The 25,578-nt window shown below is 44.4% G+C and overlaps 2 protein-coding genes across 4 annotated transcripts in view; one reads left to right on the forward strand and one right to left on the reverse strand.

Annotated features, from left to right (window-relative positions):
• Positions 1 to 2,732: 2,732 nt before the first annotated feature.
• tm149 (Transmembrane protein 149) lies at positions 2,733 to 7,030 on the forward strand. 2 transcript variants are annotated; one of them, XM_014201386.2, is made up of 7 exons: positions 2,733 to 3,579; positions 3,706 to 3,885; positions 4,008 to 4,047; positions 4,318 to 4,447; positions 4,619 to 4,714; positions 4,932 to 5,042; positions 5,178 to 7,030. In XM_014201386.2, exons 1-7 carry the CDS (start codon positions 3,536 to 3,538, stop codon positions 5,498 to 5,500), a joined length of 924 nt encoding a protein of 307 aa, XP_014056861.1. In that variant the 5' UTR covers positions 2,733 to 3,535; the 3' UTR covers positions 5,501 to 7,030.
• A 444-nt stretch (positions 7,031 to 7,474) lies between these two features.
• LOC106605615 (histone-lysine N-methyltransferase 2A) overlaps positions 7,475 to 25,578 on the reverse strand; it is a 62,823-nt gene continuing 44,719 nt past the window's right edge. For both annotated transcript variants that reach the window (XM_014201450.2, XM_014201449.2), the window contains exons 27-34: positions 22,176 to 25,449; positions 21,450 to 21,562; positions 21,181 to 21,318; positions 19,040 to 19,292; positions 13,281 to 13,388; positions 12,654 to 12,737; positions 10,525 to 10,654; positions 7,475 to 10,336 (exon numbers count right to left, since the gene is read on the reverse strand). In XM_014201450.2, the coding sequence (XP_014056925.2) occupies positions 10,061 to 10,336; positions 10,525 to 10,654; positions 12,654 to 12,737; positions 13,281 to 13,388; positions 19,040 to 19,292; positions 21,181 to 21,318; positions 21,450 to 21,562; positions 22,176 to 25,449 (4,376 nt within the window). In that variant the 3' untranslated portion in view covers positions 7,475 to 10,060. The remainder of the gene's footprint in view (positions 10,337 to 10,524; positions 10,655 to 12,653; positions 12,738 to 13,280; positions 13,389 to 19,039; positions 19,293 to 21,180; positions 21,319 to 21,449; positions 21,563 to 22,175; positions 25,450 to 25,578) is intronic.

Below are 25,578 nucleotides of genomic sequence, written 5' to 3' on the forward strand. Positions count from 1 at the left end.
TTTGTGAAAGTGTACCTTACGGAACTGTTGTCGGTCGTTTTGTTGTTTTGTTCAAGTGTCTTCATTAAAAGTCAAATATGAGCACTATACACGCTGCGCCTTGGTCTCCTTTAGACGACCCATGTTACAAGAAGCCTATCCTTACTTGTTGTAGGCTTATAGGCTATTTCAGGTGTATTAAATAATAGGAAATAGATCCTAATTTCTAATTTTAGAATGCAAATATAGAATAAATAGATTTTCGCTGTTCTCACGAATGGCAGATGATTTCATATTGTTATTATAGCGTATTTAGCTACCTCTTTCTTTAGGAATAAGAGTGTCATCATATTTTCCCCATTTCACAAGGCTAGGCTACTTTTGCCTTATTGCAATGCAATACTTCAAACACTAGAAACTGTGCTTACGCTGCGTCTAAAGTTTGCAGGAAGATAAGCAAATTCTCAATCAAGTTCAGGTTTCATAAATGTCAACTTTTGTGTGAAAACTGGCGCGGGCATATTTTGTGCATATGCAATGTTTATAAATGAGGCCCCTGGTCACTACAACACTGTGTTAAGGACAACACTGCTTACTCCACACATCAGCCACAGTTTAATTATGGCATGTTTTGTCATATCTTAAAAGGGCAAGACACGCCATATCTCTGTTGCCTGCAGTTATGCCAAATGTCTCCATTTTATTTTGAGGTTGCATTGGGCATTTTCTGATCCAGAGACTATCTTCGGAAGGCTTCAGCCTAAAATAAAACCTGCCTGAATAATTTACAAATCTTGTTAGCTTGTTTAGCCACTTCTACATGTCAGGGACATCACATAAAGTACTTTCCTACAACCATGTTCCTAGCCACTCCCTAGTCTAACTGGCAGCAACCCACCAATCAAGAACCCTATGAAACCATGTGCAACAGAACCACTCCATTAGCGTTTCCTCTACACACTGCTGAGATCAGATATACAGTCTGGAGTTGTCCTGGGAACAGTGTTTACAGCAATAGGGGGATTTAGTAGACAGATAAAGACAGAGTAGGGTGGGGGAGCGATTTAGGGTCTAAAGCTGTTGGCTCAAACAGGGCCTGTTGCTCTAAGCCCCTTCATTCTCTGTCACAGCATAATTTTGATGGTATCCCAGCCTAGCACCACACTGGCCGGGACAATAATATTCTAAAAAAAATTATCCAGAGAGCAACTTACAGTTTACACACACATGAGGTGAATGCAGGATTTGAACCCACAGCCATGCTGTCGTTGCTGCACCTTTGTGTATATGCTCCAGCTTATCTTCTCTAACCATTGCACAGAAAAACACATGGGAAAATAATTGAGGCCACCTGGAAAGCATCTTGTTTTTATGGGCTGGGAGGGGGGGGGTAATAAGGTTGATCTTTCAAGAAGAATTTAACTCCTTCAGCACAAGGAAACACAAACAACATTTGGGAGCTCTGAGACAGGATTGTGTCAAGGCACAGACCTGGGAAAGACAGTGGCCTCCATCCTTAAATGGATGAAGTTTGGAACGACAAAAACTCTTCCTAGACATGGCTGCCAGGCCAAATTGAGCAATCTGGGGAGAAGGGCCTTGGTCAGGGAGGTGACCAAGAACCCAATGGTCACCCTGACAGAGCTCCAGAGTTCCTCTTTGGAGATAGGAGAACCTTCCAGAAGGACAACCGTTTCTGCAACACTCCACCAATCAGGCCTTTATGGTAGAGTGGCCAGATGGAAGCCATTCCTCAGTAAAAGGCACATGACAGCCCGCTTGGAGTTTGCCAAAAGGCACCTAAAGGACTCTCAGATCATGAGAAACAAGATTCTCTTGTCTGATGAAGCAATGATTGAACTCTTTGGCCTGAATGCCAAGCGTCACGCCTGGAGGAAACCTGGTGCCATCCCTACGGTGAAGCATGGTGGTGGCTGCATCATGCTGTGGGGATGTTTTTCAGCGGCAGGCAGTGGGAGACTAGTCAGGATTGAAGGAAAGATGAACGGAGCAAAGTACAGAGAGATCCTTGATGAAAACCTGCTCCAGAGCGCTCGGGACCTCAGACTGGGGTGAAGGTTCACCTTCCAACAGGAAGGTGAACACACAGCCAAGACAATGCAGCCAGGACAATGCAGGAGTGGCTTCGGGACTAGTCTCTGAATGTCCTTGAGTGGCCCAGCCAGAGCCCAGACTTGAACTCAATTGAACATCTCTGGAGAGACCTGAAAATAGCTGTGCCATCCAACTTGAGAGGATCTGCAGAGAAGAATGGGAGAAACTCTCCAAATACAGGTGTGCCCAAGAAGACTCAAGGCTGTAATTGCTGCCAAAGGTGCTACAACAAAGTACTGAGTACAGGGTCTGAATACTTATGTAAATGTTCTATTTCATTTTTAATGCATTTGCTAAAATTTCTAAATCTGTTTTTGCTTTTTCATTATGGGCTATTGTGTGTAGGTTATTGAGGGGGGGGAACTATTCAATCGATTTTAGAATAAGGCTGTAACGTAACAAATGTGGAAAAAGTCAAGGGGTCTGAATTCTTTCCAAATCCACTGTATTAGTGGTGTACCTTTTGAGTTAAGACAATCAGAAATAACACATTGCCAAATGGGCACTTTCCTACATATGCGTGCATCCTGGAGAGACCACCAGGACCATATCTTCGCCACGTACCCCTCCCTTTCTTCTTGATGCGACATTTTAAATTATACTCATTACACATTATGTTCACACGTTTTAGACGCTTTTCACTGACAGCTGTAACTCAATCAGCTAGACCTACTGCCACATGCACTACCCAAATCGGGGCTTCATAAACACATTTCTGTTTTGAAACAATCCACAGCAACAAAAAAGAAGCTAATGATCCTCTGTGGCTATGTCATGCTCTCTGGTGAAGTATTTTAAATTATTTTATTTAGATAGGAGTAATTATATCATTTTGACGTAACATCAATTTACTTTAGGGCAATCCAGCATCATGTCAGTGCACTGTGCACCCACCAACTTTCCTTTCCAATTTGCAAGAGGCTGAAACCAGAGTTCAGTATATAACGACGAGATGCTCATGTTTCCACCCTAACGTTGGGTGTCTTTGTTCCAAAGGCGGGAAGGCAGGCAACAAGCTTATGTCTGTATATTATTTGAATTGGGTTTATTCAAGACAGATTTTGGCGTGAGTGAGCCCTCTCGCGTCTCCGCGCTGAAACTATACCACCAGAGAAAACAGCCGATCGAGCGAAGCACCTCCTATATAGGTAGCCCTATCTGATCCTGTCTGGCCAGAAATAGTATGACATTTCGTCCAGACAGTCTACAAATACTGAAACAAACAAACCAATTGTGCGCCGCCTTATGGGACTCCAATCACCGCCGATTGTGAACGAGGGTGTCTGTAGGGACGCCTCCAGCACTGAGACGCAGTGCCTTAGACCGCTGCGACACTCGGGAGCCACAGGTTATTCTATACGTCTTCTCTTAACAAAATGGTCCACTATTCTGATAATTGCTCTGGTGACTTGGATACATTTTGGGATGTGTTGAGAAATAAATGTGTGCCATGTCATCAACATCCACAGCATCCGATCCGACCAGGTGAGCTCGAAATGCTGCAAAGATCATCTTTATTTGATGTTGCTACGTTTTGATGTTTGTCTGTGCACAGCGCACACTTGTAGTCTACAAACAAATATACATTTTTTGACCAGGGTACGAATTTAGTCCAAACTGTGGCAGGCATGATGATGGGGGGAAGTCGGAAGGACCGTATCGGCTATGTGCCGCCCAGACCTTCAATAATGGGAGATTCGTGAACTGCCAACCCTGTTCGAGCTGCCCCCCAAATCATCAAAAGCTGTCCGAATGCAACGCAACGACCGACACGCAATGCTGCGGATCGAGGTGAGCGCATATTCTGTCTGGGATAGCTTCAAATCTTGACAGGAAAAAAAAGGATGCCCATTTGTTTTTCATCTGGTTCTGGATGGTTGAGTAACATGTTTAACTGTAAACCCTATATCTAGGGACCAGACAGGCTGTTGGAAAGAAGCCCTGGGTACTACGGTGAGTTTCACCTATGATGATGAAGCTGATGATTCTATTTAGTTAAGAGCATTTGTGTGGTAGACTTTGAAGTCCACTCTCAAACTTATCATGGCAGCTATTCTTCTGTAGACTCAAACTACATCAACAGACAGTGACCCAGGGAGGCCATTTATTCACAAATGTTTTCAATTTCGGTCAAGGACTTCCCAATAGGGCAAAGAGAAAACAAAACAAACGTATTAAATTAGGAATTACATAGTTAATATGTTGACTTCAAATCAATTTTAGACTCAACAGGTGCAACGGTCAACAACGTTAAGGGTCCAAATGTCAACATCAAATCCCACCAAAGCCAAACACATTGATACGACATTCCATGGGGATTCTGCAACTTCACATGTCAACCATCAGACTGCATGTAAGTTACAACCCAACCTCCAAATATGAGCCATTTTAGAAGTAATATTAGAAGTTACTGAGTTGAATAATACCAGTCCTTCACCATTCAAAAAGATGACTAAACTGCTTTGTTAGGATACTGCTGAACATGTCTAACTACTCATTGCCACGGTCCTCTGTGTTCTTTCAGGGATAGTGCTTACTGTCATCTTGGTTCTCTCTGTACTTGCATTTCTCTTATTCATCTATATTAAGAAGAGAAGATCAAGAGCCTTTTGCTTCAGAGGTGAGCAGAATGATGAGCATTAGGCAGAATTAAAAAATGTAAAACTATCAATGTGTGACACAGACCAACTGGTTTCTAATGTTTGCTTAAAACCGCTTTAAGTCTTCCACTTACCTTACTCTGTGTAAAAAACACTTTTTTCCTGTCCTGGTTTTGAATGGGGGTGGTTTGACACAGATAAGGAGAATAAGCCATGCGTTTAACTGCCTCCCATCAGATAATATCCTGTATACCAACCAAAAGTCACGGAGCAGTAGGAGAACAGCAGCTGTCAATGAAGAGGTTGCTCTGCTACAGTCAGAGACCAGGAGCCTAGAGGACATTTTGAGTGAGTTATCAAGTGCTATTACTGATGGTTCTATTACTAATAGAGCTACTACCACACATTTGGCTCTGGATTGACACAAGTCAGCATTACAGACGCGTCACTCACCCTTAGTGATATTTCCCCTTGTCTCGCCAGGTCCTGACCTCCAGTCGGCGCCGCTGCAGACGGTTCTGGACAACCTGGATGTTCTAGAGGAGCTTGTGATCCTGCTGGACCCGGAGAGCCCTGGGGTGAAAAACACCAGCCACCTAGCATCTCGCTGCTCATTCCCCGCCACCTGGATTACCTACACCTACTCCCTGAGGGACAGCAAGAGCCCCCTGAGGGCCGTGCTGGAGGGGGTCACCACCAAGCACCCAGACTGGACTGTAGGACAATTGGCCAGGCTGCTGAGAGAGATGGACCGGAACGACGCAGTGGTGGTGCTCACCAAGCTCACCTTGCCTAAGGTTGTCTAGTCTGGGTGTGTTCTGTGTTGGGAGCGGAGAAGATGGCTCCATCCAGATACAACCACGAGTCTCTACCACCTGCCAAGGCACTGAGATATAACAGGAGGGCCAGTAGGAGGCATGCTTTCCTTGGGGACCCCAAAGTCCCAAGGCAGTGAATGGAAACACTGCTCTTTTGCATTAGGGTTCAAATAAGATAATTAACTGTGATAACATGGCACTTATTACTTAAAGCAGGGATGTTAACCCCGGTGTCCTGAAAAAGGAGAGCCACACACTCCAGGAGCTCAGATGCAACAATCTAATAACCAACGTTTCAACAGACAAGCTGTCTTCATCAGGGTATAACGACAAACACTGCAGGTCACTAGTTTATATAGTGTCAAAGGACACACACAGGTGTCTGTAATCATGACCGGGTGTGGCTTGACATCATTGGTTAATTTTCAGATATAAATAGAACATACAAAAAACATGAATGGATAGCATACAATCATAGATACCATTTTTGCTACATAGGCCTACAAACATTTATAATGAATAGCAAAATCACAATAATCACAATAATGGCTTCAGATCAAAGTGTATGTTGAGCCCGAGGGGAGCAAGGGTCTTTAAATGAAAGATCCAGGCAGCCTCTCGTTTTAATAATAAGGGTGGGTGATGTGTTCGATGCCGATATAACGTAGGGATGAAATCGAGTGGTTCACTTTACCACAAGGACAAGTTAAGATACATAACACCTTTGATTGGGATCTGTTTCCCTGTTTGGGGGCGTTTAAAAGATCTACATTTGTAAGTGACATTGCATTGAGCACAGCCGTTACATTTGTAGTTTCCATCCGGTAGAGGTGCAAATAGACATTGTGCAGGGGTAAATCAGTTTACCAATTGAGATTTCTGTCCCGCAAGAATACGACCAAGGGAGGGTTCGAAAACACATTACTGATACCGTCATCGGATCTTAGAATGTGCCAATGTTTGTGAACGATTCCCTTAATTTGTTCAGAGCACTTTGAATAGCGGGTAGTGAGGACGCAAGAATGCTTCTTTTTGCGAGACTGTCCTTAAAAGAGATTAAGGGACATTTTAATGTTTGTGCTTTTCTTAACTAATTTCTGTGTCCTATACATGTGCTGTTCTTTAAACCAATGTCTGTGTTCATGCAAGTCGCTGACTGTGTAAGTCACACCTATCAGCAACTGCAATTTGGCAGTAAGCCCAGACCGTGTTTTGAGAACAAACAAAAGATCTCAGTTTCAAGGTCTCAGCTTAGAGAAAGAAGCCTTGGGAGGTGTTGGTCTGTCACGTTATGAAACAGTATTGGTCAGTCACATGGATGAAACAAAACGGTAATGATGAATGAATTATGCTAAATCATGCAAATGTAACTAGTCTGTGTATAGCCGTATATAAGACAACTGTTTGGACTGCCCTGGCAGAGTTTTTCCTGACAGACGTGTGTACTATAGTGCAATGAGTTGGTTGGAACCTTTCCAGCGCGCTGACAATAACAAACTACTATTCATTTAAGATTGACTTTGTGTCCCTGTGTAAATATTTGTTTGGGATTTTCTCAACGGCGGACAATTTTTGTACCCTCTCCCCTTGAATTTTCTTTGCATCTCAGCCATGTTTTGATGCGACAGAATTGGCTGTAGGGCAAACTGTATTTAATGGGAAGTGGGTGACAGCCCTCAAACTGTTACGATCAATAGGTTTCCTATAAAGATCAGTGTATAGTTCATCATCCTCACACGAAATCAGATCAAGGAAACTGATTTGACGTGTGTCACATGGCATAGTAAATCCCAGGTGCTCAGAACAAGTGTTAAGTTCCCAACCTGGCCCTCACACAATCATTATCATCTATTGTCAAATGTATTATCACCAACCAATGATATTGCTGTACTTATACATGGCATGTTATATAAATGTCATATCAGCATTTGTTTAATTACATTTTCAAATGACCAAGTCTGATTTGTTCAAACATCTTAACATCTTTATTAAGCAAATAACATTATAAATAAAAAAAGTGCATAGAAAAATTAAACGGGTTTAGAAATATGTATACAATTATTTACAAACTCAGGGTTTATTTGTACAAGGTAACAAAGACAAGTTCACACATTTTCTTATGTCTTTTACACTTTGTTATACTTTAAAATAACCCTACCATATAGAACATACAGCTTTCTGAACCAGTTCTGGGAGAGATCGTCATGGTAACTTCAGGTTTCCAACTAGTGCTTTGTATGCTTCATCAAACACACAGGCCAGCTCTGCAGGACATTAAAACCAAGTTACTCTAATTATATTATCATCCTCCTCTTTTTTGCATTAGTATTCTTTAACATCTGTCAGAACAACTGAGGTAGAATCCTGGCAAGAGGTTGGGGAGTGGAGTGGGTATAGAGAATCTTTCTGCTCTGAGGGGTGTTCCCACATCCGGTTTAAAGCAGAAAAGGAAGCTAGGTTAAGGATAGCCGTATCCCTGAAAACCAGATGCATCCTGTTAATGGCAAACTCTGCTAAGGGTGTTAGATGATTGACACATGGGAATACAGGCTCCATCTCACTGATTGGTCGCGCAGGCAGTCGGGCTTAAGCTCTTCCTTACTGTGTATTAAATTCCAAAAGGACAGTACTCATTTCCTTTAGATTATTATCTCTAGCTTGAAGGGTTCTCTGTAACATGCAGATGGGAAGAACAGCGTGGACTCGAATGCTTGCTATTCTCCTGTTATAAAGCCTGCCGATACTAAGGCCTGCCGTACTTTCTCCATGAAAATGATACCAGAACAAAGAAATAAAATCGAAAACAATTCAAAAAAATACCTGCTTTAGAACAATGTCTTGTGTAAAGGCTGAAATGTAATACACAACTGTCCTCAAACATCAAGGTTCAAATAAAAGAAAGAGGAAACAAAGTAAACAAAGAGAGGAAACGAGGGGAGGAAGATTTCCCACAAGACCACCACCATTTACACTAAGCAAAGCTAGTTTCACCAGTCCAAAATCTGAACAGAAACATGAATAAATACAACTATTCTAGAGCTCAAGCCATCTCTCATTGTAAAGATGTGAACAACAGTGTGTACATTTGATTTCCTAAAATGTCTGACTGAACTGACAGCGTAGACTAAAGTTGTACGACAGCAAACGTTAAGGTGCTGAGTGCATTCTCTCCCCTTCTAGGTTTTACACCAAGACATGATTCTCTCTTAAAGCTATCCTACGGAGCAACACAGTACAGTACTGGCCTAATGCCATGCTTGAGATCTCCAGTGCACACGGGTGCTGTCAGTCCACACAGTCGGGAATATATAGAGTTTATAACGCATCTCTTAGTGGTGTAACTTGGACAGTGTTCCACCCTTTGTGGATTGCGGAGAATGTCAGAGAGAGAAGTCAGTTCTTTGTTAACTCCACTGAATGTTGAGAAATATGAAGTCTGGATTTTGTTAGTTCACTAATGACGCGCAACGGTAACGCAGCAAAGTCGTAGGCCTAATATTATTGCAAAAGGTAATTAGCATTTGCCATGATAGTAATAAAATATATTTTAAAATAAAAAAAGATGCACTGAGGTTTCCAGCTAAACTCGTCACTCTTGGATTGGGTAGTGTTTGCTACATACAAAAATGGTGAAGGGAAAGTTCTTAAAGATATGATTTAGCTGCAGCAAACTCTATAAGGGTGACACTAACCATTATCTAACCGTTTTACTGAACATAATGGAGGTCCCTTCCCCGGTCTGTGTGAGAGGGGAGTGGAGAATGGATAGAAAAATAGGTATTATTTGCAGGGTCTCTGACCTAGGAGCCTCCAAGCCTATTGCCCATCATATCTAGCACCATGGTTCTCTGAACAGTCAACGGAAAGCAAATATGTACAACCTGACGCATGATGAGCACTGTGAAATATAATTTCAAATAAATAAAACTATGATTAAAGGATCAAGTAAAGATGGAGATATGGCTAAGGGATCAACCAGATAGGATGGAGCCAACATGATTATGGGTGTCAAAATTAAAAATGTACCCCCGCCCCCGACAAAAAAAGATAAGGAATATCTCCAAGTCTAGCTTTTCTGGTCCACCCTTATTTCAACAGAAAGGGCTTGACTTTATGGCGTCAAGGAAAATACCTTCATGCAACATAGAACCGGCATAACTACAACAGATGTCTGCAGGGTTCAGTATCCTGTTCTCAAGAAAAAACCCACACTATAACGGTAGCTAATTCCACCCTCTCCTGTGGTGAACTTGTCCAACCTCTGCCAGGTGCATATTGGTTATTAGTCAATGTGAGCTCATGGATGCATGTCCCTGTGTGGCGCTCCTCTTCCCTCTTGCTCCCCATCTCCTGGCCCTGGTTCCTCTCCCAGTCTCTTCGTAGTGGCTCATCCTTTCCTGTATTTTCTCCTCCCCCCACCTCCCAACCCAGTAAAACCTTCATTTAAGGCTTTTAACCTCTGTCTCCCCTGTTGCCTCTGCTCTCACCCCCTCCCCTAGTGCCTTGTTCCCCCTGCAGAGACTGGCAGTACCACGTCCTCCTCCTGCCCTAGTTGAGGAAGCGTCTGCATTTCCGGGCCCCGCAGTTGCAGTTGAGCTTGCTCGCTGGGTCTTCGATGGGGAACTTGTAGTCGTAGGTGAGCTCCTCGCCTCGGTAGATCTTGCGCAGGGCGAAGATGACGATGTGCTTCTGGCCCTCCACGTTGATGACGCGCGAGTAGCAGTTGGGCTCGCACGAGTGGTTGATGAAGCGCGCCGCATTGCCGTGCATGGTGGCGTCCACCACGTCAAAGTCATCGATACGGAACATGTAGCAGCCGATACCCTGTGGAGGAAGGAGGAAAAGAGACAGAAGACTTAGTTTTAGTTTAACATGTATTATGTTGGTATCAATAACATTTATTCATTCAAGCCCACAATTAGTCGATTTTAAAGAAGTCCAACTAAGGTCTCGTTCGGACAAACCATCGGGCTTATGTCGTCTCAACCACACTCTGAACTGATTGATCTCACCTTGCCATCGTAGTACTTCTCCCGCTTGTCTGTGAGCACTGAGCGAATGACGATGCCGGCATACTCGATGACCATCTCCTGAGCATCGATGTTCCTCTTGCAGAACAGACCTCGGCCGTGGATAGCAGACCTACACCAGAGAGAGACGTCAAAAAAGGCACAAGTATGAACAACAGTTTTCATAGCTAATCTCCTTGGCTTTTAAAAAGATGCTATGATCACATCATTTTTGTATTTTTTATTATCTGATCCTGAGTCAATGGGAATTCATTTTACTCATTTTGCAGCAGAATAACATAATAGCAGAAAAGGGAGAGGCAGAAAATATACTGCTCCAAAAAATAAAGGGAACACTTAAACAACACATCCTAGATCTGAATGAAAGAAATAATCTTATTAAATACTTTTTTCTTTACATAGTTGAATGTGCTGACAACAAAAATCACACAAAAATAATCAATGGAAATCCAATTTATCAACCCATGGAGGTCTGCATTTGGAGTCACACCCAAAATTAAAGTGGAAAACCACACTACAGGCTGATCCAACTTTGATGTAATGTCCTTAAAACAAGTCAAAATGAGGCTCAGTAGTGTGTGTGGCCTCCACGTGCCTGTATGACCTCCCTACAACGCCTGGGCATGCTCCTGATGAGGTGGCGGATGGTCTCCTGAGGGATCTCCTCCCAGACCTGGACTAAAGCATCCGCCAACTCCTGGACAGTCTGTGGAGCAACGTGGCGTTGGTGGATGGAGCGAGACATGATGTCCTAGATATGCTCAATTGGATTCAGGTCTGGGGAACGGCGGGCCAATCCATAGCATCAATGCCTTCCTCTTGCAGGAACTGCTGACACACGCCAGCCACATGAGGTCTAGCATTGTCTTGCATTAGGAGGAACCCAGGGCCAACCGCACCAGCATATGGTCTCACAAGGGGTCTGAGGATCTCATCTCGATACCTAATGGCAGTCAGGCTACCTCTGGCGAGCACATGGAGGGCTGTGCAGCCCCCCAAAGAAATGCCACCCCACACCATGACTGACCCACCGCCAAACCGGTCATGCTGGAGGATGTTGCAGGCAGCAGAACGTTCTCCACGGCGTCTCCAGACTCTGTCACGTCTGTCACATGTGCTCAGTGTGAACCTGCTTTCATCTGTGAAGAGCACAGGGCGCCAGTGGCGAATTTGCCAATCTTGGTGTTCTCTGGCAAATGCCAAACGTCCTGCACGGTGTTGGGCTGTAAGCACAACCCCCACCTGTGGACGTCGGGCCCTCATACCACCCTCATGGAGTCTGTTTCTGACCGTTTGAGCAGACACATGCACATTTGTGGCCTGCTGGAGGTCATTTTGCAGGGCTCTGGCAGTGCTCCTCCTTCCACAAAGGCGGAGGTAGCGGTCCTGCTGCTGGGTTGTTGCCCTCCTACGGCCTCCTCCACGTCTCCTGATGTACTGGCCTGTCTCCTGGTAGCGCCTCCAAGCTCTGGACACTACGCTGACAGACACAGCAAACCTTCTTGCCACAGCTCGCATTGATGTGCCATCCTGGATGAGCTGCACTACCTGAGCCACTTGTGTGGGTTGTAGACTCCGTCTCATGCTACCACTAGAGTGAAAGCACCGCCAGCATTCAAAAGTGACCAAAACATCAGCCAGGAAGCATAGGAACTGAGAAGTGGTCTGTGGTCCCCACCTGCAGAACCACTCCTTTATTGGGGGTGTCTTGCTAATTACCTATAATTTCCACCTGTTGTCTATTCCATTTGCACAACAGCATGTGAAATGTATTGTCAATCAATGTTGCTTCCCAAGTGGACAGTTTGATTTCACAGAAGTGTGATTGACTTGGAGTTACATTGTGTTGTTTAAGTGTTCCCTTTATTTTTTTGAGCAGTGTATAAACCATGCCTCAGTTCCTAGTTTGCTGTGATAGCTGTAGAGAACCTCAGTGACGGCTTCCTGTCCAGAGTGCAAATTATCTATTGTGGGGTCAGTTGGCACCCCACTGAGAAAAACATGAGCTCTTTAGCCCAGAATCACGATCATAGTCACAGGCTCTGTTCTGTCCATGGTATTGGCTTTGACCTCAGTGCCTGAGGGGGGACGAGGACTAGTTGTGTGCTGACCTGTACACGCCTACAGCCTCCTTAGATGTCCTCTCCAGATGTCTGAAGCGCATGGCCATGGGGAGCTCCAAGCTCGTGGCACGTCTAGGAGAAAAGGCATAAGCAGAGAAGATGACGATGTGCTTCTGACCTTTCATGTTGAACTCTGAGAAAAGAGTTACTAGAGACTCAAAGACACAAGAGGGTAGAATACATTTTTAACGTTGCTTGTTAGGGGGAGGTAGTTGCAGAAATGACGGAATGGTTTAGTCCAACCACAAAGGTCACTTTAGGGGAGTTACAAATACAGAAATGGACAACATTTCAATTGTGAATTAGTTACAGCTATAAAAACGATTATGTAAACCTGTAGTTGTACAGCTCCTTTGTTACTCATAAGTCTGAATGAGAACATTGATATGTTATGGCTACCAACTTATAAATGGATCATTTGTTGATGTGAAAGTTGTTTTATAAAGGAACAACACTTGCGACCATGTACAACAAGTTCTAAGAATGTTCCGCTAGACAAGATCTTTCATGGACTAGCTCCTGCCGTATTTAAGCCAAAGTTTCCTTTTTTAAAGATGTCAGCATTTAGCTGGCTTCCTTTGCGATGGCCAGCATACAATAACTCTGTAATCTGACCTTGTGGATTTGAGTGGGACTTCATCCTCTTCCTCATCGTAGGGGTTGATATCAGGCAGCTGGCGGTGAAGGGAAGCCAGGAAGTTGAACATGTCGAAGGTGGACTTCCTGTAAGGGAAGACAGGAACAAAGGTGTTACGTTCAATTTTACAGTATGCAGGCTTGACTTTATTTATCATTGTTTTTTTCCCTCAGCATTGGTGTAGAATTTGGGATGTGGACATCACCTACACATTCTTCATATGTTAATGAATGGAGCAGCATAGACATCATACAGGTCTTATTTACGCAGACTATTGAGGTGGAGATGACGCTCACATAGAAACACAACAGCCACAGCCTTTGTCCCTCTAAACCTGACAGATGTCTACATTCAAAACATACATTTCACCAATACTCTACACAGAGAGACTAGCTTCCACTTTGAAGTTGAAAACCATCTACAGAGGGGAAACCCCAGATTCTCCAGACATTTTCTAGACAGTGGTATGGGGTTGACCAACTGCAAGGTGAGGACACAGTAATACCGGTTCCCACCATTACACTTGTGGTGATGTACCAATTCTCTGAAACTTCCAAATTAACATATTTTTATTTATTAAAACTTCTTCCAACCTATGACGCATGATTAGTGTTGCACATTTTGGGGAATATTCAGGTGGAAACTTTCCGTGGGAATAAACCGGAAATAACGGAAATATATGCAAATTAATATTAATACAATTTAAATGTAGATGTTTTTTGCATGGGATATATTTACCATATCATATGGAGACAGAAACATAAACCTTTTACCCTATCATAAGTAGACATAATTGCTAATTATTAAATCCTTCCAATAGAAAAAAAAAAAAACCTTAGTTACGAATTGAACTTTAATTAAATGAATTGATTCTTCACATGGGATGATTTCAATTAACAAAAGAAAGCGAATATTGAATATTGAATCCATCGCATCTCCCAAACATTTTCAACATACATCTGTAAAATGATAGTCTAGAAACTAAAGCTTTGGTTGTCTTCCTCTCAGGCTTCCATGTCTACTCCCTGGACCTCCTCAATGTCCACCTCTTGAACATCAGATTCTGAGGCCTCATCTTCCCTGTCACTTTCCAACCAATTTTTCAACCCTTGTATTGGTCAGCCTATTGCCTGCTTTGGTGTGTGTGTTCCCAAACAAGGACCAGTTGCGCTCTGAGGCGGCTGATGTTGGTGGGATTTGGAGGATGATGGAGGCAACAGGGGAAAGAGCCGCAGATCCACAAAGTGCCTTCCACCAGGTGGCTGATGAGATATGTTGGTACGACTGCCATATTGCATTTCCATCCCAAAGCCCTTGCTTGGAAGTGTACTTTGCCAGACTGCCAAGAACCTTGCCCTCATCCAGGCTAAGGTGGCGAGGACACGGTAGTGATGACACCATAGGCCTTGTTGATCTCTGCACCAGACAGGATACGCTTGCCAGCATACTTGGGAGTCCAACATGTACGCTGCGGCATGTATGGCCTTCAGGAAGAAGTCTTCGCGCTTTTTGCTACATTTCAGAACTGCAGTTTCCTCTGCTCGGAGCAACAGTGAAGTGGGCAGGGTAGTACGTATTTATTCTCTTACATCTGCAAGCAGAGGCTGAACATCAGACAAGACGGCATTGTCTCCCTCAATCCGTGCAATGGCTACTGCTATAGGTTTCAGGAGATTCAGGCTGCTTACCACTCTCTCCCAAAATACATCATCCAGGAGGATCCTCTTGATGGGGCTATCCATATCGGCAGACTGTGATATGGCCATTTCTTGTAAAGACTCCTTTCCCTCCAGGAGACTGTCAAACATGATGACAACACCACCCCAACGGGTATTGCTGGGCAGCTTCAATGTGGTGCTCTTATACTTCTCACTTTTCTTGTTGACGTAGATTGCTGCTTTAACTTGATGACCCTTCACATACCTTACCATTTCCTTGGCTCTCTTGTAGAATGTATCCATTGTTTTCAGTACCATGATGTCCTTGAGGAGCAGATTCAAAGCATGAGCAGCACAGCCAATGGCTATGATGTGAGGGTAGGACTCCTCCACTTTAGACCAAGCAGCCTTCATGTTCGCAGCATTGTCGGTCACCAGTGCAAATACCTTCTGTGGACCAAGGTCATTGATGACTGCCTCCAGCTCATCTGCAATGTAGAGACCGGTGTGTCTGTTGTCCCTTGTGTCTGTGCTCTTGTAGAATACTGGTTGAGGGGTGGAGATGATGTAGTTAATTATTCCTTGCCAACGAACATTCGACCACGCATCAGAGATGATTGCAATACAGTCTGCTTTCTCTATGATTTGTTTGACCTTCACTTGAACTCTGCATCCAGCAAATGAGTAGATAAAGCATGTCTGGTTGGAGGGGTGTATGCTGGGCGAAGAACAGAAAACTCTTCCAATACACATTGCCTGTGAGCATCCGAGGTGAACCAGTTGAATGCACAGCTCGAGCAAGACATTCATCAGCATTTCTCTGACTACGTTCCTCCATTGAGTCAAAAAAACATCTGATTCCAGGAGGACCATGAGCTGTTGCTATTGATAAGGTGTCTCATCATTTTCACATCAAATAGAAGTAGAGGGACTTTTGTCAGAGGTTGCTTGTTGTGAGCGCTGAGGGAACTTTATGCACTTGGCCAGATGATTCTGCATCTTTGTTGCATTCTTCACATGATTTGGAACAGTATTTGCAAATGTGCACAGATTTTCCTTCTACATTAGCTGCAGTGAAATGTCTCCACACATCAGATAGTGCCCGTGGTATTTTCCTGTAAAGATTAGAAAACAATTGTAAGAAAAACCAAAATGCAATTCCATGTACAGATAAATAGTTAAGCAGTTAGATTAAACAACTCCTTTGTAAGATAAATGTTTTAAAATGAAACGTATGGAAACAGGTAAATTAACACTCCTCAATTAGCAGGCTAAAGCAAGCTAAAACCCACATGGTAGCAAACACTAACTAGCAGATATTGTTAACCAGTTAGAAATTATTTAAACACACTTTGCTGTAGGCTACTATTTACTACCGTAAATTCCGGACTATAAGCCGCAACTTTTTTCTCACACTTTGAACCTCGCGGCTTAACCCTGTTAGGGCGAGGGGGCAGTATTGACACGGCTGGATAAAAAACGTACCCGATTAAATCTGGTTACTACTCCTGCCCAGTAACTAGAATATGCATATAATTATTGGCTTTGGATAGAAAACACCCTAAAGTTTCTAAAACTGTTTGAATGGTGTCTGTGAGTATAACAGAACTCATATGGCAGGCCAAAACCTGAGAAGATTACATGCAGGAAGTGGCCTGTCTGACAAGTTGTGTTTCATCTGGGCTCTTTTTATTGAAGACTTAGGATCTTTGCAATAACGTGACACTTCCTACGGCTCCCATAGGCTCTCAGAGCCCGGGAAAAAGCTGAAGGATATCGAGGCAGGCTCTGGCTGAAACACATTATCGCGTTTGGCAAGTGGCCGCTCAGAGTACTGTGGGCTTAGGCGCGTGCCCGAGTCGACCGAATGCTTTATTTTCTTTCCTCTGTTTACCTAAATGCAGATTCCCGGTCGGAATATTATCGCTTTTTTACGAGAAAAATGGCATAAAAATGGATTTTAAACAGCGGTTGACATGCTTCGAAGTACGGTAATGGAATATTTAGAATTTTCTTGTCACAAATTGCGCCATGCTCGTCACCCTTATGTACCCTTTCGGATAGTGTCTTGAACGCACGAACAAAACGCAGCTGTTTGGATATAACTATGGATTATTTTGAACCAAACCAACATTTGTTATTGAAGTAGAAGTCCTGGGAGTGCATTCTGACGAAGACAGCAAAGGTAATAACATTTTTGTTATAGTAAATGTGACTTTTCTGAGTGCTAAACTTGCTGGGTGTCTAAATAGCTAGCCCTGTGATGCCGAGCAATCTACTGAGAATATTGCAAAATGTGCTTTCACCGAAAAGCTATTTTAAAATCGGACATATCGAGTGCATAGAGGAGTTCTGTATCTATAATTCTTAAAATAATTGTTATGCTTTTTGTGAACGTTTATCGTGAGTAATTTAGTAAATTCACCGGCAGTGTTCGGTGGGAATGCTAGTCACATGCTAGTCACATGCTAATGTAAAAAGCTGGTTTTTGATATAAATATGAACTTGATTGAACAAAACATGCATGTATTGTATAACATAATGTCATAGGGTTGTCATCTGATGAAGATCATCAAAGGTTAGTGCTGCATTTAACTGTGGTTTGGGTTTATGTGACATTATATGCTAGCTTGAAAAATGGGTGTCTGATTATTTCTAGCTGGGTACTCTGCTGACATAATCTAATGTTTTGCTTTCGTTGTAAAGCCTTTTTGAAATCGGTCAGTGTGGTTAGATTAACGAGAGTCTTGTCTTTAAAATGGTGTAAAATAGTCATATTTTGTATGTTTGAAAAATTGAAGTTTTTGCATTTCTAAGGTTTTTGAATAACGCGCCACGGGATTACACTGGCTGTTACGTAGGTGGGACGATTTGGTGCCACCTATCCTAGAGAGGTTAAACAATGACGCGGCTAATATATGGATTTTTCCAGCTTTCACATTTCCCCCCCCCAAAAAAACACATTCTGTGACGTGCTCAGTTTTTTGGTGGCATGAAGCTTTCATTAGACCAATGAAATTGCCGAACGGGTTAAGGTCAAACAACTTTTTTGTTTACTGTTTAGATTAAATCGAGCGCTCTCAAACTTATTACGGTAGTCATTTTGTCACCCTCATCATGGCAAAGACACGGAGAAATGCATATGATGCAGCTTTCAAGTTGAAGGCGATTGATCTGACCGTTGGAAAAGGAAATAGAGCTGCTGCACGGGAGCTTGGTCTTAATGAGTCGATAAGATGTTGGAAACAGCAGCGTGAGGAATTGACTCAGTGCAAAAAGACAACTAAAGCTTACTGCTAATTTTTTATTTTTTGTTACAAGCCGTGTTTCGTTAAAGCCTATTTATTTTTGTTACAAGCCGTGTTTCGTTAAAGCCTGTGTAAACTTAATTTGTTTCAATGTACCGGTAGGCACCTGTGGCTTATAGACATGTGCGGCTTATTTATGTTCAAAAAAAATAAATAATAATAATTCAGTGGGTGCGGCTTATATTCAGGTGCTCTTAATAGTCCGGAAATTACGGTAGTTAACAAAAAAATCATGAATGTCATAAAATATATTCACCCCACCCAGTATTGTAATCAAAACTTACCCGAAAGCATGTAGTCCTTGGCTCAGACAGTGTAGTAGTGTGGGCTCAATTGCATCTCATTAGTGTGCAAGATCTTGAGAATCTTGATGGAAGAGTACACTGCACATGTGATGGAAGAATGCACTGTGCATGCAGAGGGTTGCCATTCCATTGAATTGGGGATAGTTGAACCAAAATATGCCACAAGACCTAGAATTGCCTTATGTGTATCCCACAAAAAACGTTCACTGTTATAAGCTAACTTTTTGGATGAATTTAAGCAAAATTCCCAGGCTTAACTTCCCATGGAAAAATTCCTAGAAAGTTTGACACTTTGCAACCCTATTCATGATACCTAGGAAGTATTGGTGAAATGTTTACAAGATATGTAAGATGAATCTGTAAGACAACTCGGACTCAATTTACACTACAAAATAATGACTTCCCTTATAATTTCTGTATTTAACTTCCAGGGCCCCTGTAGTAGACAGAACACCGGGACACTGACCTGAGGTAGACCTCAGAGCGGGCACATCCAGAGGGGTTGACAGGCAGGTCCTCCTCTTGGCTGATCTGTTTAAAGAAGCGGAAGGCGTGGCTATGGCAGCGGCGGGCCCCCTGGAGCTGCTCCACCAGGAAGACCACTGTGTCGTGGAGCAGGCCCAGCATACGGGCACCTGTCATCCCAGAGAACGACAGCTGCCTAAGCCTGGCCCCCGCCCGCGCCTCCTGGACACAGTCGATCACTGCCCTCCAGGCCTCTGAGGAGGGAAAGGAAGGGGCAGAGGAATGGAGAGAGAGAAGAGTAAAACGTGTGTAACACAGAATAACACACAAATGTAATACATATGGAAAATAGCCAACATTTTGTGATAGATGGTTTATTACACAAGTTAATTCTAGCCAATTATGAGAACAAGTATTTGTCATAATCTTATGTTTAGTCATACAGTTGAAGTCGGAAATTTACATACACCTTAGCCAAATACATTTCAACTCAGTTTTTCACAATTCCTGACATTTAATCCTAGTAACAATTCCCTGTTTTAGGGCAGTTAGGATCACCACTTTATTTTAATGTGAAATGTCAGAATAATAGTAGAGAGAACGATTTCAGCTTTTATTTATTTCATCACATTCCCAGTGGGTCAAAATACATACACTCAATTAGTATTTGGTAGCATTGCCTTTAAATTGTTTAACTTGGGTGAAACGTTCCAGGTAGCCTTCCACAAGCTTCCCACAATAAGTTGGGTGAATCTTGTCCCATTCCTCCTGACAGAGCTGGTGTAACTGAGTCAGGTTCGTAGGTCTCCTTGCTCACAAACACTTTTTCAGTTCTGCCCACAAATGTTTCTATAGGATTGAAGTCAGGGCTTTGTGATGGCCACTCTAATACCTTGACATTGTTGTCCTTAAGCCATAACTTTGGAAGTATGCTTGGGGTCATTGTCCATTTGGAAGACCCATTTGCGACCTAGCTTTAACTTCCTGACTGATGTCTTGAGATGTTGCTTCAATATATCCACATAATTTTCCTCCCTCATGATGCCATCTATTTTGTCAAGTGCACCAGTCCCTCCTGCAGCAAAGCACCCCCACAACATGATGCTGCCACCCCCGTGCTTCATGGTTGGGATGGTGTTATTCGGCTTGCAAGCTTCCCCCTTTTTCCTCCAAACAAAACAATGGTCATTATGGTCAAACAGTTCTATTTTTGTTTCATCAGACCAGAGAACATTTCTCCAAAAAGTACAATCTTTGTTCCCATGTGCAGTTGCAAACCGTAGTCTGGCTTTTTTATGGTGGTTTTGGAGCAGTGGCTTCTTCCTTGCTGAGCGGCCTTTCAGGTGATGTCGATATAGGACTCGTTTTACTGTGGATATAGATACTTTTGTACCCGTTTCCTCCAGCATCTTCACAAGGTCCTTTGCTGTTGTTCTGGGATTGATTTGCACCAAAGTACATTCATCTGTAGGAGACAGAACGCATCTCCTTCCTGAGCGGTATGACGGCTGCGTGGTCCCATGGTGTTTATACTTGCGTACTATTGTTTGTACAGATGAACGTGGTACCTTCGGGCGTTTGGAAATTGCTCCCAAGGATGAACCAAACTTTTGGAGGTCTATAATTTTTTTTTCTGAGGTCTTGGCTGATTTCTTTTGATTTTCCCATGATCTCAAGCAAAGAGGCACTGAGTGTGAAGGTAGGCCCATCCACAGGTACACCTCCAATTGATTCATATTATGTGAATTCGCCTATCAGAAGCTTCTAAGGCCATGACATAATTTTCTGTAACGTTCCAAGCTGTTTAAAGGCACAGTCAACTTAGTGTATGTAAACTTCTGACCCACTGGAATTGTGATACAGTGAATTATAAGTGAAATAATCTGCAGTAAACAATTGTTGGAAAAATTACTTTTGTCATGCACAAAGTAGATGTCCTAACCGACTTGCCAAAACTGTGGAGTGATTGAAAAATGAGTTTTAATGACTCCAACCTAAGTGTATGTAAACTTCCGACTTCAACTGTATGTAGAAATAGTGGATATTTGTGCAGAAATCATTGCCTTGAGTATTGGGTAAATGATCACTACAGGTAAGTCACATGAAGTCTATTCATTTGCCCTTTCCTCCCTGAAACCTCACCCTCTACGCTGTCTGCCTCCACACTGAAACCGTCATCGCTTTTGATCTCGAAACGGAGGTGGGGCTGGTCTCGGCTGGGAGGGCACTCATCGTCCTCGTCTGAGGGCAGCAGCTCATCATCTGAGCACGATACAGCACCTGACAGGATGGAAATACCACAGGGTATTTTCAAATCAGGCAGACTTGTTTACATTGTACAGGTATAAGAAGTATCATCAGTCATCATCATACAGAGATACTGTTCATATGGCACTATTACACATAAGTACCTGAGTATTTGTTCCAGTCAGTCAGGGCACTGCGGCCCACTGCATCCCAGTTCTGTTGTTTACCTGTGTCCATCCCTAATCGAGGTATCGACAGGCGGTCCCAAAGCCCTGGCCTGTGAGGAATACAACAAGAGAAAACACTGAAATCGACTGGATACAGGCTTCGGTTAGGGCATAAATGCAGTGATGACAATTGGAGAGCATCGTGCAAACTAGGAGCTGTATTGTAGATTGGTAAATGACTGGTGACGGTTATTACAATCTCAGTTATGACTTCAAAAAAGGTTTCTATGCATGACCTGCTCTTTATAGTTACTGACCTCTACAAAGCCTATTGATAGTTCTATTTCAGGAGTAAAATGCCTTGTTCCATTTGTCATATCATACTATAGGTTACTAATAGGGAGAGGAAGAGTTAAGCATAAGGTTAAAAATAGCCAGACATGATCTTATCGACACTGACGAGAAGAGGCCCACACTGGAAACATGAGTGACGTGCCAATAGTGAAAAAAAGCATATTTCAATATGATTCTGACCTTTAGCATAGTTGCAGATGTAGCAAGTTACCCACTTTTAATAAAAAAGGAACACTACAAGAGACTCACTTGCCATTCAAAATAAAGGCATGACTATTCTTGTATTATTAATTGAAAATAATATGTGTACATTTTGTCTCATTACTCATTTCATTAGATCACTGCCCTGATAAGTTCTAAAAGACTAACCTGGTGCTTTCAGAGTCACTCAAGTGCTCCTCCTTTAGCTTGTCCAGGTCCAACACACCTTTCACCGTTGGGGTTTTAATGCGAACACCCCCGGCCCTGCTGGAGACAGCAGCAAAGCTGTCTTTGGGTAGCGGCAGGTCCTCCTTAGCACTAGGGGGCTCTGGCTCTAGGAAGTCTGTCTTGGACTTCTTTGTGGCACCAATGCGATCAGAAAGGGAGGACACCCTCTTCATACGGACATGGGCGCGAGGAGGGCGGGGTGTTGAAACAGACAGTGTGGTGGCTGCAGGCTCGGGTTTGATGAGTAGTCCTGGGGGCAGGACCACAGATTTCAGGGAAGGGTTGTTAAGGAATGTGGAGGGACTCAATATGAGCGGACCGGTCCGGTTTGGAGTGTAGTTACTGGCCATGGCTTGGTTGATGATGGCTTGGGCGCTCTCAGTCTTGGTCATGGAGGAACTCCCGTCCTGACCAGCAAACTCAAACAGGTCTGCAGCTTTGTCAGACTTTTTTCTCCTAGAAGTCGTGGACGGTTCTTTCTTCTTTCTGGGTTTCTTCATCCCTGGTATAGCTCCATCTGCAGATGTGCTTGCGTTCTTCCTGGGTTTCTTGACTGCTGCCACTGTCCCATTGCTGTTGTGTGTGAGCAGTTGAGTGATGGTACCTGGGTTCTGAACCACAGGCGTGGCCATCCTAGGGACATGGGTTGGCATGGCAGTCCCTGGAGCCGGGGTGGACATTGTACCAGCTGCTGCCAAGGTGGCAGACAGGGCATTGCTCTGAAGGAGGCTGGCTATCTGAGTGACACAATTATAGGAGGGAGAGCTCTGACTGGGCAGCTGGAAGGTGTTGCTCTCTGGGTTCTTCACAAAGATCTGGCCCAGGCGGTTGACCAGCAGAATGTGAGGTGTAGGGTCCACGTTAGGACCACCCACTTCCTTCACAGTAAGGATAGCGTGGCCAGGTAGTCCCTGATGTAACAGCGGCTGTTGGGGCTCCAGTGGCGGCCTGGGGGTGGAGAAGTTGATGGAGATGGTGTGTCCCATGGTAGCTTCCTTCTGCAGAGACGTGGAGCTGTATCCGTTAATCATCACAGGGGCAGAGGAGGGCTGAAGCGAAGAGATCATTGGGTGACACTGGGTGGATAGAGCTTCGGAGAGAGAGCATATGGAGGGAGAGGAGGATACAATGGTAATTGCTGTGGAGACCATGGCCTGGGATTGTGTGGAGAATATAGGCAGAGAGACTGATCCATAAGATGGGAGACTGACGCTTGATGTTGCAGACAAAATGGGATCAATTTGAGAGGACAAATGTGGAAGGGCACTGCCTGGAATAGGTGCTGATAATTTGGTACAAAAGGTCTCCATGGGCGGCAAGACTGTTGACCCTTGGGAGGATGTCTGGGGTTGTAGCGAGATGCTAGTGAGAGGTGGCCTTGAAGGGTTAAAGCCAGGCAAAGAGGACTGCACAGAGGGACTCATTTGTAAAGGGTTCATCTGGGCTACGCTGGGGTTAGGGAAGTCCGAGGAGATAAGAGAAGAGGGTTGAAGAAGCTCCAACAGGGTGCCCTGACTACTGCTCAACGAGGGATCTCCAGAACTCTCGGTCAAGTGGTTCATGTAAATTGCAGATCCATCTGTGGGCAATACAAAGTGGCCGCTGTTAGAATCCAAGAATAGGTCTTTTGGATGTTGAGGCTGATGGGTTTCCATGGGTGCATCAACCTGGACAGGGACCAGTTCAGTGAAACAGGTGCTGGGGGAGGGAGGATCACACCTTTCAAGAACAAGTGGAGCCTCAGGGGCAAAGTCTAGACCGGAACCTTGGAATAAATCCTCTGGGTAGACCATATCAGGCACCTTAGTATGGACAAAGTCCGGCAGAGTTCCTAAAAGGGGTGCAATCAGCACTGGTTCCTGGGCTTCTAAGGTGGGGATTGAGTTCTGTTGTTCAAGAGGAGTTGGGAAGGTGTATAACTGCAGGGGAGTAGTATTCACATCAGCAGGGCTGTATGTTGTGGATGGGTCCACTGCATCTGGTCTTCGAGCTTCTGGTGAGATCTCAATTGGCGCAAGGGTCACACTGTCCAATTCAGTCCCAGCTAGTTGTGCGGCATTAAAGGCTTTGGATGGATCCTGGGGAATATACGCTGGGGGAGGTTTTGTTGAGGGGAGGACAACTCTGGTTGTAGACTTGAGAGGGTTGCTAAGGGGTGACCGATCTGGGACAGGGCTTCCAGAGTCTGCACTTAAACCATTTGTCGTCATTTCTACTCCAGGAGGAACATGCAATTGAGCTGGGTTCTGAACTTGACTGGCGGTCTTCAGTTTCTGAGCCCCGTCTGTGGTTGTCACGCTGGCATCACTCTCCGTCCCATCGTCCACGCCATCCAGTTGAGGGATAGATCTTGAAGAGGGAGAGGCAGGACCCTGGGTTGGGTCCCTGGAGCCTGTGCGACTGACCACAGTCCGCGAGAAGTCAAAATAGTGCTCCATGTCCTCATCGGAGGAAGTGTTCCCCCAGTCTTGCCTGGCAGACGCAGCTGAACGGGTCAGGGCTGTACGTGTCTTCCTCTTGCGAACCTCTGGCTCCCAGAACTCCTCTTGGTTGTCGTCGCCCTCCACGTCTATCTGGGCGCCACAGTTCATGGCCACTCCCTCATTCACTAGCATCTCCTCAATCTCAAGCTCCGTCTTCAACTCGGAGCCCATGGCCACGTCAGAGTCCTCGCGGAATTGTGTGAAAGAGCCCCTAAGTGGTGAGGTGCTGTTAGGTGCAGGGTTATCCTCCGGTTCTGGGGAGGCCAGGAAGTTGTGTGGTACCTCCACCGAGTCTGACTGGTTCAGGTCAAAAGACAGCCTGGGTCTAGGAGAGTGCTGGATGGTGGGGGAGAGGGACAGGCCAGGGGAAGGAAAGCTGCCCACACTGTCTTCCCATGGTGGCTGGGGAAAGAGTCCTGAGGTAGAGTGAGTCATGTTCCCGGGGCATCGGGCAGAGGAAGCACTTCGACCTCCGACAGGGCGGGTAGAGGGAGAGGTCAGCAGGATATCAGTAGCCCCGAGGGGAAACAGCGGAGAGGTGGGCACGGAGGCCTTGGGATGCATGGAGCCCCCAGTGCGGAGGGTGATTAGTCCAGATCCAGTTGGAGAACCCAGGGGTGGGGAGGACATGTCCCTACGGGTTTGGGAGTGGGGGCTGTGGCGACGAGGCCTGCGTGTCTCCTCCAGGTCACTGATGGTCAGGATGTGGTGGGGTTTGGACTTGGTAGCTCCTGCAGAGGAAAAACAGATAGCAGTAAGACAACTGAACGGACACAAGCAATCAATGCTTTCTGGGTAATATCTATAAATCAATCCAAACCTGACAATTGTTGGATTTTTTTACCCAGAGGTGTTCTAGA

Source organism: Salmo salar, chromosome ssa05, assembly GCF_905237065.1.
Source record: "Salmo salar chromosome ssa05, Ssal_v3.1, whole genome shotgun sequence".
NCBI lineage: Eukaryota > Metazoa > Chordata > Actinopteri > Salmoniformes > Salmonidae > Salmo > Salmo salar.

Excerpts from the sequence above, each read along its gene's own strand:
- tm149 (XM_014201386.2), top strand. The coding sequence starts at position 3,536 with ATGTGTGCCATGTCATCAACATCCACAGCATCCGATCCGACCAG. Across the intron at positions 3,580-3,705 it reads ACAGCATCCGATCCGACCAG|TCCAAACTGTGGCAGGCATG; the intron begins GTGAGCTCGAAA and ends GTACGAATTTAG. Across the intron at positions 3,886-4,007 it reads ACGCAATGCTGCGGATCGAG|GGACCAGACAGGCTGTTGGA; the intron begins GTGAGCGCATAT and ends CCCTATATCTAG.